The sequence below is a fragment of the Mandrillus leucophaeus genome, unplaced genomic scaffold (genome assembly GCF_000951045.1).
Source record: "Mandrillus leucophaeus isolate KB7577 unplaced genomic scaffold, Mleu.le_1.0 Scaffold53, whole genome shotgun sequence".
NCBI lineage: Eukaryota > Metazoa > Chordata > Mammalia > Primates > Cercopithecidae > Mandrillus > Mandrillus leucophaeus.
In genome coordinates, this window is record NW_012105697.1 from 384,625 (window position 1) to 396,156 (window position 11,532).

General features: G+C 51.1%; 2 protein-coding genes across 3 annotated transcripts in view; both read left to right on the forward strand.

The window, feature by feature from the left end:
• The first annotated feature begins 2,757 nt into the window (after positions 1-2,757).
• Positions 2,758-7,258, forward strand: LILRA2 (leukocyte immunoglobulin-like receptor, subfamily A (with TM domain), member 2). Of its 2 annotated transcripts, XM_011996918.1 has the most exons (9): positions 2,758-3,293; positions 3,679-3,760; positions 3,923-3,958; positions 4,148-4,432; positions 4,583-4,882; positions 5,108-5,404; positions 5,648-5,950; positions 6,922-6,972; positions 7,122-7,258. In XM_011996918.1, exons 2-9 carry the CDS (start codon positions 3,727-3,729, stop codon positions 7,256-7,258), a joined length of 1,443 nt encoding a protein of 480 aa, XP_011852308.1. In that variant the 5' UTR covers positions 2,758-3,293; positions 3,679-3,726. The 2 variants fall into 2 exon arrangements, with proteins under 2 accessions (XP_011852308.1, XP_011852309.1); XM_011996919.1 differs by lacking the exons at positions 2,758-3,293; positions 6,922-6,972 and having other exon boundaries at positions 3,646-3,760; positions 4,580-4,882.
• Positions 3,658-11,532, forward strand: part of LOC105551604 (leukocyte immunoglobulin-like receptor subfamily A member 6) — a 122,587-nt gene continuing 114,712 nt past the window's right edge. Inside the window, 2 exon segments of the mRNA XM_011996917.1 lie at positions 3,658-3,708; positions 7,061-7,070. The gene's annotated coding sequence lies outside the window, so the exon portion shown is untranslated.

Below are 11,532 nucleotides of genomic sequence, written 5' to 3' on the forward strand. Positions count from 1 at the left end.
TACAGGCTTGAGCCACCGCGCCCGGCCAGCACCAGAATGTCCTTTAAAGAACTAAAGCTGCAGGGCGCTATGTCGCTAGGACCCAATGTTGTCTGTCTCTTCCCGCCAGTGGACATCTTTTTTCCAGGCAGTCTGGGGGTGTATCCAAGGGCCTTGGCACTGCCACAGCCCAGGCTGCCTGGCCCTGGGCAGAGAGGGGCTGGGCAGGGTTTTACAGAATCTCGGAGCCTGCTCCTGGCTGTCGGAGAGCCCTCGACTCAGCGTTTCCCCAACAACACGGTGACGTGGTGGAAGAGCCAGGCACCTCTCGTGACCATCTGTGCCATGCTGTCTACACACATGCACACACACACGCATACACACACACGCACATGCACACTCATACACACAATCTCACACACACACTCACACACAGCATGCACACTTACACACACTCATGCAATCTCACACTCACATACACAATCACACATGCACACACATACAGACATGCACATGCACACTCATACACATAGTCGCACACACATACAGACATGCACATGCACACTCATACACACAGTCACACACACACAACATGCACACACACTCATACAACCTCACACTCACACACATGCACACACAAAATCTCACACACTTGCACATACAACATGCACACATACAATCTCACATGCACACACATGCACACATACAACATGCACACACACTCATACAATCTCGTGGGTCAGTGACTCACAGGGCCCAGGGGGTAAGGTGGCCTGGGAGAGCCCAGCCTGGGCTTGCTACGTCCACACTGGGGTGGGCTGCATCCCTGTCTCCCCACCAGGGGTGTGGCACAGATACACCATGGAATGCTATGCAGCCATAAAAAAGGATGAGCTGGTGTCCTTTGTAGGGACGTGGATGCAGCTGGAAACCATCATTCTCAGCAAAGTTTTGTAAGAACAGAAAACCAAACACGGCATGTTCTCACTCACAGGTGGGAATTGAACAATGAGATCACTTGGACACAGGGTGGGGAACATCACACACTGGGGTCTATTGTGGGGAGGTGGGTGAGGGGATGGATGGCATTAGGAGATACACCTAATGTAAATGATGAGTTAATGGGTGCAGCACACCAACATGGCACATGTATACGTATGTAACAAACCTGCATGTTGCGCACATGACCCTAGAACTTAAAGTATAATTAAAAAAAAAAGCTTCAGTGTATTTTGTTCTAATTTATATTTAATGGATTAATTTTAGTTAATTGATTTTATGAAGACACTTGAAAGGTGAACTGAAATGTATGGTGCAGATATAAAACTAGTTAAATCATTGGAAAAATTAGCTTGGCTTTTATTGTTATTTCTCAGCCTGGAATTCTCTGAAGCATCTGATAATATTGACCCTCTGAACTGCTTGATCATTAGTCTTTTTTTTGGAGGCGGAGTCTCACTCTGTCGGAGTGCAGTGGTGTGATCTCAGCTCACTGCAACCTCCACTTCCCAGGTTCAAGCAATTCTCTGGCTCAGCCTCCTGAGTAGCTGGGGTTACAGGCCCCTGCCACCATGCCAGGCTAATTTTTCTATTTTTAGCAGAGATGGGGTTTCACCGTCTTGGCCAGGCTGGTCTTGAACTCCCTCCATGATATCTGTCTAATGCATTTCAACAACTGCCTATTTTTCCCTCATATGGTTGTCATTCCTGTGGGGCGGCTCTCCTCCCACGCACCTGGCCGTTCATAAAGGGTTTCTCCCACGGCTGTCCAAGAATCAGCCTGATGAAGGGGATTGTTGCCGCTGCTCCTGCACCATTCTCCCAAACTTAGCGTCAGCTCAAGACTGTGCCCGGCAAGGAAGGGACCAACGCCAGCCTTACACTCACCTGTGGGGCAGACGCCCACATCTGAGCACCGTGGACTGAATCTGTTTCTCACACACAGGGGAGGGGCTGAGAGCTGACTGTGGACTCCAGTGAGTGAGCAGAGACCCCCCAGCACCTGTCCACACACACAGGGGAGGGGGAGCCACAGCTTCCAGCCCCACCCAGAGCCCTGACCCCTCCCTGCCTGGGAGGACCTGGGGTTCCTCTTCTGTCCCACATGGAGGTGGGAACCTCCACCCTAATGACCCTGGGTGGTCCCAGACACCTGTGGCCACTCAGCTTTGAACTCTGTTCATTGATGGGGACGCGTCTCAATGATGGGAACTTTTCTCTCTTTCTGTGCCTGTGGCTGTGGTGATCTGCGTATTTCAGATGTATCACAAGGAGCATTTCTTGGTATTTGGAGCTGATGTCGGCTCTTGAGTGGGGGCGTCAATCATCCTCCTTGACTGTGGAACCGGACACCGGGATCCTCTCCCGTCCCACCCTCCGGTCTGAACTGGTCTGGACCAGGATCCTCTCCCGTCCCACCCTCCGGTCTGAACTGGTCTGGAAATTCACCACGGCTGAGCCTCCCGTGTCCTGGCACCACTGACCCCACAGCCACTGTGATGAGTGGGGTTCATGACAACAGGCTCAGAGGTGACATTAATGTCTAAGGTCACATAAACCCTGGATGATAATCAGGAATTAAACACAAATCAGCTCCCCTCCCCCAGAATCAGATTACAGACCTAACAAACTGTTCTGAAAATCCTGAACATGGACGGAGGTGCCAAGGGACGGCCAAGGACACAAGGGGCACTGAGGAGGCAGGACCGACTCAGAGCCTCATTCCCAGGGTGAGGGGTGGGTGATGTTGCAATGAAGAAAAAAGGGGAAGTACAAGGGAGGGACTGTTTGGTAGGAAGGAAACACACACTCAAGAAACAGAACAAATATGTTTTATTCTATTTATTCCCTGCATTTCCCCTTTTGAGACGGGGTCTCACTCTGTCACCGAGGCTGGAATGCCGAGGGGTGATCATAGCTCCCTGTAGTCTCTGCCTCCCAGGCCCAAGTGATCCTCCCACCTCAGCCTCCTGAGTAGCTGGGACTCGAGGTGTGAGCTGCCGTGCCTGGCTAAGTTTTTTGCTTTTTTTTTTTTTTTTTTTTTTTTACAGACAAGGTCTTGCTATTTGGCTGAGGGTAATTGAAGCTCCTGGCCTCAAGCCATCCTCCCGTCTCAGCCTCCTGAAGTGCTGGGATTCCAGGCGTGAGCCACCACGGTAGACCCTGCATTTCTCCTGTGTGCTCACTGCCACACGCGGCTCAGCCTGGGCTGCACAGCCAGGTGTCAGGTGCGTCTCTGCTGACCTGGGTCTGCCTGCAGCATGGACCTGCATCTTCCCTGAAGCATCTCCAGGGCTGGAGAGACGACTGCTGTGGTAAGGACCCCGCGACGCTGAGCTGATGGACGGGCTGGAGGGGGAAGGAAGACCTTGGGGGATGCTGTGAAGGGGAAGCCTCTGTTCACCCTCATCTGGAAGGGCAGACACAGAAAGCACCAGTTCTATTTGCTGCTACATCCCAGGTCTCAAGGAGATGAGGGTAAACCAGACAGACAGTGGCGGGGGTCAGGAAAGACCCCATTTCTGTCTGAAATGTCTGCAGAGGGCCTGGTGCCTGCCCCAACCTCAGACCTAAAGGAATGACAGCCAGGTTCCTGGGGAGGGCAGTTCTGCTTCCTGTGTGGCTGCAGATGACAAAATCCCTTGACAAGAAGGGCCCAGCCTCTGAGTGTCCACACCCTGTGTGTCTCTGTCCTGCCAGCACCGAGGGCTCATCCATCTGCAGAGCAGGGCAGTGGGAGGAGACGCCATGACCCCCATCCTCATGGTCCTGATCTGTCTCGGTGAGATTTGAAGAGGGAGGGGAGATTCTAACCTAGGAGGGACCTCACCCCACAGCCAAACTCTGGTGCATAAGGAGACCCCAGGGGCTCACAAAGATCCCAGGGAGGGGAGGACCTGCTCAGGCTTCAGGGGCAAATCTCTCACCGGGAACTCTCTTCCAGGGCTGAGTCTGGGCCCCAGGACCCACGTGCAGGCAGGTGAGTCTGTCCCCAGCTGTCCCAGGTCCCTCCTCCTCACTGGGGACAAGGCGCCACCTCCGTGCAGCTGGGGACGGGGAATAGCAGACCTGGGCTGACTGATGGGGGCGTCTGGAGGGTCCTGCAGCCAATAGCTGAGATCTGTTGGGTGGGAAATGACTTAGAATCTGATCTCTGATTTCCTTCCAGGGACCCTTCCCAAGCCCACTCTCCGGGCTGAGCCAGGCTCTGTCATCACCCAGGGGAGTCCCGTGACCCTCAGGTGTCAGGGGAGACTTCAGGTTCAGGCGTATCGTCTATATAGAGAAAAAAACCCAGCATCCTGGGTTAGACGGATACAACGAGAGCTTGTCAAGAAGGGCTATTTCCCCATTGCATCCATCACCTCGGAACATGCAGGGCGGTATCGCTGTCAGTATTACAGCCGCAATCACTCATCAGAGCTCAGCGACCTCCTGGAGCTGGTGGTGACAGGTGAGAGGACACTCAGGGGTCCCAGCCCCAGGCTCTACCCTCAGGAAGGGGGTCGGCTCTCAGGGGCGTCTTCCTCTCACAGCCCAGCCCTGGGGATGATGCGGGAGGCGTGAGTCCCATTTAACACGGTGCCTCCTTCTCTCCCAGGAGCCTACAGCAAACCCACCCTCTCAGCCCTGCCCAGCCCTGTGGTGGCCTCAGGAGGGAACGTGACCCTCCAGTGTGTCTCACAGGTGGCATTTGATGGCTTCGTTCTGTGTAAGGAAGGAGAAGATGAACACCCACAACGTCTCAACTCCCACTTCCATGCTCGTGGCTGGTCCTGGGCCGTCTTCTCCGTGGTCCCTGTGAGCCCGAGTCGCAGGTGGTCGTACCGGTGCTATAGTTATGACTCACGCTCTCCCTATGTGTGGTCTTTACCCAGTGATGTCCTGGAGCTCCTGGTCCCAGGTGAGAAATTCACAGCATTGCCTGGAGTTCCCTGAGTCTCTGGGCAGGTGGGGAGGAGCCGCGTCTCAGGGCAGCGCCAGGTGGGATGATGTTGGGACGAGAGGGCTCAGGGCTCCTGGGGCCAGAGACACAGGAAGATCAGCAGTGGTGAGGCCCAGGGGGAGAGGGAGGGTTTGTGGGGAAGCCTGAGGGTCGCTCCTGGAAACCGTGACCACCTTTTCCCAGGTGTTTCTAAGAAGCCGTCACTCTCAGTGCAGCCGGGTCCTGTTATGACCCCTGCGGAAAACCTGACCCTCCAGTGTGGCTCTGATGCCGGCTATGACAGATTCGTTCTATACAAGGAGGGAGAACGTGACTTCCTCCAGCGCCCTGGCCGGCAGCCCCAGGCTGGGCTCTCCCAGGCCAACTTCCCCCTGGGCCCTGTGAGCCACTCCCACGGGGGCTGTTACAGATGCTGTGGTGCACACAACCTCTCCTCCGAGTGGTCGGCCCCCAGTGACCCCCTGGACATCCTGATCTCAGGTGAGGAGCCCTGTGGGTTCAGTCAGGGACCCAGGTTCTGCTCAGGCCCTGCTGGGGGAGCCCAAGTGGTGATGGCCAGGATGAGGGGCGGGGGTCCCAAGGGAGGGAGACACAGACAGAGAGAGGGTATGAGCGGGAGGGGGAGACTCAGAGACAGAGAGACTGAGGGTCCCAGAGAGAGGCCTGGAGAGGTGTCAGCTCAGAACAAGGTGGGAGCCCCTCACCCATCCTTCTTCTCTCCAGAACACTTCTATGACACGGTCTCCCTCTCGGTGCAGCCGGGCCCCACGGTGGCCTCAGGAGAGAACGTGACCCTGCTGTGTCAGTCATGGGGACAGTTCCACACTTTCCTTCTGACCAAGGAGGGGGCAGCCCATCCCCCGCTGCGTCTGAGATCAGAGCACGGAGCTCACCAGCACCAGGCTGAATTCCCCATGGGTCCTGTAACCTCAGCCCACGCGGGGACCTACAGGTGCTACAGCTCACTCAGCTCCAACCCCTACCTGCTGTCTCACCCCAGTGACCCCCTGGAGCTCATGGTCTCAGGTGAGGACCCTGACCCTGTCCCCTCTGAGCTCAAAGGCTCAGCTCAGGCCCTGCCCCCGGCAGAGCTCTGGGACAATAATGAAAGAGGGCGGTGAAGGGGGAGGGTCCACAGGGAAGGGCCCAGCCCATGGGAGGGTGGAAATAGACGGGACCTCCCACCCCTGGCTCCCACCCATGAAGTCTCAGTAGGATAAAGAGCAGGGAGGGCTGGGAGGAGATGGGGGTGAACCTCAGAGATGAGATTAGACTGAGGGTGGAAGACGGAGGCCCCACCCGCTCTCCTCCTGATGTCTCCACCTCAGAATCAGAGCCTCTGGGGGTCCCAACCTCTAAGTCCTGACCCCATTCGTGACAAAAACAGCCAGTCCCAGCTCAGGAGAAGTTTCCGGTCTCGTTTCAATGCTACCTCCAATATTTAGGGTCTGATTCAGGGCAGCAGAGGGGAGGGTGGACAGTAAGGGTGTGGTCCTCGTGGCTTCCTGGCACTCCAGGGTTGGGGCAGGTGTTCCCTCCGTGGTGGTCAGAGGGGAGGGAGGTGTCTGAGGTTCGACATTGATGAGCAGGATTCCCAGGAGCCATGACTCTTATCTCTGGGGGCATTGACTGCTGTGGTCCTGCACCTGCTCTTTGCAGCCTGTTAGGGCTCAGAGAGCACACAAGGTCCCAGGATGCACAGAGAGCACCCAAGGTCTCGGTTATTTCTGGACTGGGGACCACTTTCCTTATAGATGCTGAGCTCCTGCGGTGCAGGAAAACTCTCCCGAATGACTCAGGAGCAGAGTTTGGATTTGTTGAACACAGAAGGTCTAAAATAATTCAGTGAGGAGACTGGAGGGAACCCTGCTACAGCAAAGGAAGGGTTTCTGAGGAACTCCATAAAACTCATGTCAGTAGACACAGGGGAAGAGAAGAATGCAGAGGCCAGGAGCGAGGCTGGGCTCAGGGCTCTTCTCCACTGTTTTGATTCTCAGGAGCAGCTGAGACCCTCAGCCCGTCACAAAACCAGACAGACTCCAAGACTGGTGAGTGAGGAGATGCTCTCGGTTATGGGACTGGCACAGAGGGTCAGGGACAGTCCAGGGGAGGTGGGTGCCCTGGGTGGACATCCAGGGGTCCCCGGGTGATTCTGACCTGCCCTGACCTCTGTGACCTCTTTGTCCACCATCCCTAGGCCAACACCCACAGGATTACACAGTGGAGAATCTCATCCGCATGGGCGTGGCTGGCTTGGTCCTGGTGGTCCTCGGGATTCTGCTATTTGAGGCTCAGCACAGCCGGAGAAGCCCCCAAGATGCAGCCTGCCGGTGAACAGCAGAGAGGACAATGCACCCTTCAGAGTGGTGGAGCCTCAGGGACAGATCTGATGATCCCAGGAAGTTCTGGAGGACAATCTAGGACCTACATTATCTGAACTGTCTGCTGGTCACTTCCAAAGACAGGAATCCATATTTGAGTGCAGGGAAACTATCTGGGGTGATTCCTAGAAGATCATTAAACTGTGACACATTTTTTTGTCTATGAATGTTGACTTTCCTTGACTGGATCCCCCTTTCTTTCCCATCCCCAGACATGAAGCTCCATCCCACATAGCATCGTTGGGTCCACACCTCTGCACACCTGCGTGCTCTGGTCCACGGCATGTAACACAGTCTTCCTTATTCCTCATTGTGACACTCCTTGTTGTCCCTTACCGAGTCGCCATCTCTTCAGTTCAGAGATCCAAACCTGAACCACCAACTGAATCGACAATAGGAGATCAGATTCCAACCAGGAAAACATAAATCCACCCTGAAGACTTAACGCCCTCCCTGGACCCTATGAGCCCTTCCCTCTTTCTTAGGTGCTATCTGTGTAATTTCTCCTGAAATATCACCTCTTGGAATCATCACTCACACATTTCAAGTGACACCACAGCTATGTTGATTCTGAAAAAGACATCTTTAAAATGCTATTATTAATGGTATCTACCAGTTTCTGTGACATAAAATTTTTTTTTCATGGCCCCAATCAAGGTGCCAATGAGTTCTCACTGAATGCAGGGTTGGGAATCAAGGGACACAGGTGTCTTCACTAATGAGCACCAGGCACCTGTGGCACATCCCACTGAGAGCTCACTCATCTACCTTCTAATTCAGAGGCAATGATCACTTCTATTTCAGTGTTATGGCACAGGTGAAATGAAATTCTCAGACTGTTATCCTAGCATATCCACGAAAGACAAACGTGTTAATATGTGAGAGATAACACAACTCACTTAAAAATCTAAGTACAACATAAGAAAAGTGTTACCAGAACTATGCAGCTTCGACGGAAGAATTCTTTTTTTTTGGAGACAGAGTTTCACTATCGTCACCCAGGTTAGAGTGCAATGGCGGACTCTCAGCTCACTGCTACCTCCGGGTCCTGGGTTCAAGCAGTTCTCCCGCCTCTGCCTCCCAAGTAACTGGACTACAGGTGTGTGCCACCATGCCCGGCTAACTTTTCTATTTTTACTAGAGACAGAGTTTCAGCATGTTAGTCAGGTTGATCTTGAACTCCTGACCTCAGGTGATTCGCCGCCTTGGCATCCTAGTGTTGGGATTGCAGGCATGAGCCACCGCACCCAGTTGATGGAATAATTCTTAAATGACTTGTCCTATTTTCTGCTGGTCCAGACACTCCTTGACTTGGGGCAGCATAGCGCCAATTTCTGCCTCCATCTTCTCACTGCCTACGTCTACCTGGGTACCTCTGTTTTCACATCCATTCTTCTCTGTGTGTCTCTTCTCTTCTTCAGATTATGACACCAGTCAGATCAGAGTAGGACCCATCCTAATTCGTTATGATCCCTTGATCATACCTTAAATGCATTTGCAAAGACTCTATTTCCAACTATGTTCACATTTATAGGTAATGGGTCTCAGAATTTTAACATGTATATTAGGGGAACAAGGGAATTTATATTTTAAAAAACGCATAGAAATACATTTAACCAAATACAAAAATTAGGTAGGCGTGGTGGTGGCACGTGCCTGTAATCCCAGCTACTCGGGAGGTTGAGGCAGGAGAATTGCTTGAACCTGTGAGGCAGAGGTTGCAGTGATCTGAAATCGTGCCATTGCACTCCAGCCTGGGTAACAGAGTGAGACTCAGTCTCAAAAAAAAAAAAATAAATAAATAAAAAAATAAAAAAAAAAAAGAAAAAGAAGAAAAAGAAAAGAAATGAAATACATCTAACCAAAGAGATGCAATACATATACACTGACAATTCAAAAATACTGCTCATAGAAATAACGAAAGACGTAAATGAGGAAAAAGTCATCCCAGCATCACAAATCAAAAGGCTTTAGGTTTGTTCTGTCCCTCTAGAGAACCTTGACTAACACACTCATCCCTTTTTTGTGTTAGGGGGCCTCTCACTCACTCACCCCCTCCTCTTGTTAGGAGGCTCTCCCGACTCTGGGCTTTTCTCCTCTGTGCTTTCCATGTCCCCGTGCTTCTCTGGTGAGCCCCAGGATGCTCTCTGAAAAGATCCACTTGGTGTTTCGGTATTTACTCACCATTTTGATTCCTCTTAAGGAGAGAGGCACACGTCTGCTCTTCCCATTCACCCAAATTGAGCCTGAACCCCTGGTCATTTTTTTCCCACTTTTTACTTTTGGGAAATTCAGTCCCAACGTGCTTGTCATTCATTTGAGAATAATTTTCATTTTCTCCTGTAGTTTTAAAACTACTTTTTATTTATTCTAGATATCTTTCATTCTACCATGGTCAAGACATTAATTTTATTTATAAATTTGTGCACATTAAGCTCATGTTCTTTGTTCATTTCTGTAAAAACATCAACTGTTTTCTTTGCAAGTTTTACTAACATACTCCTTCTTTCATTCTGAAAGTGTGATCCTTAGAGAGATATCTCTTTACCCTTCTCATTCTGTTTCTTGTGTACATTAATTATGTTTTCTATTTTTTCATTTCTAAAGTTGCTCTGATGACTTCTGAAAATTTTAGTAAATATTCTACACCAGTATAATATTTATCATTTCAGCTGTGTCTTGTTCTGGATGAAATTATTTCTAAATGTGTTAATATAATTTACTATTTTTCACCTCAAAATATCTTTGTAATTCATTTCTATAATTACCTGTTTTTTCTCTAATAGACTGTTTGACTTTTATTCCTTTTGGTGATTTTCTCTTACACAATTGATCTTCTATTCAGGTTTTCTCCCAGGACTGACTCAGCAATGAAAATTGATGGGGGGCACTGCTGCGGCCGCTCATGTCCTGCAGTGTCCACGCTCCCAAGCTTAGAATCAGCTCCGTGTTGTGCCCAGTACGTCAGGGCCCATGTGAGCCTCACACACATGTATGAGAGATGCCCGGTCCAGCAATGATAAAGCGAGTCTGTGTCCTGTCCACCCGGGAAGGTGGCTTAGTGCTGAGTGTGGCTCGGGTTACTGAGGGGAGCTATCCCAGCATCTGTCCACAAACACAGAAGAGGCGGAGCCAGTCTCTCTAGGATCCAACAGTCTCCCCTACTTCTTTCTTTGTTCTGAGAGAGAGACAAAGCGCCATGACTGCTCTGTGGGTTGGACAGGTGCATGTTTCCACCTGCAGGCGTGAACCCAAGCTGAGGTCCTGAGCATTCCCAGGTACTGATAAAGCACTTCAGGTTTTTTCTAGAAAACAATGAAAAATTAACCCTTTTGCTAAAGAGGTAGAAACAAGCCATCCCTGAACCAAATTCCTGAAACTCTCAGGTTAAACTTTGTAACCCACTCCCTTCACTGCAGACACCCAATAGGAAATTCACAGGTGCAAGGATGAGATGACTTTGGTCAAACTCAGACCCCACAGGGCCAGGAAGACCTGAAGGAGAGGAGGCTCATGCTTCCAGGTCTCAGATAAGAACTGTTTCTAAGGACTTTTTTAAAACGCTACAAGAAACTCTTCCATGTCCTTCACTCATCTCCTGCTTTGACAAGGTTTATCACTAGATATTCTTTAGGACATCAGGAATTCGGATAAGATGCTCTTAAGAGAACACTTGCCCAGCAACAGCATCTCCTCCAATGGACCGACAGCAACTCTGGCTTTGAACCTCTGGAACCAGGGAACTCTGTTTCTAAGCAGCTCTGTCAGTCGCTTTGGTACATCAGGTTTTGATACATGTAGGGAATACTGAAACGAATTCCCTGTGTATCCCAAGAAACAACTCTACCGAGACATATTCTCTAGGGGTTTATTTTTGTTTTTGTTTTAGGTTAAAGTCTTGGATAGAACACCCAGTGTTTCCTTGTTCATCTGAAGAACATGCTGCTATGTGGAAGCACATCCTTGAGGTCCACAAGTAGACACTGGGCAAGGAGACAAGGACTCCCTACAGTACGGAAGTCCCCTTAATAAATGCTCTATGAACACTCTGGTGTTTAGTGCTTCTTTCTTTGGAATCCCAGCAGCTCTGTCACTGGATGGTTTGGTGCACTCCCTGGAGGGAATTCTCCTGGGCTGCTTGGGGTCCACTCCAGTCTCAGGTGTGGCTGGATGGATGCAGCCTCCCACCTTGGTCTGGAGCCCTCAGCTCCTCACTGTCATTGCAAA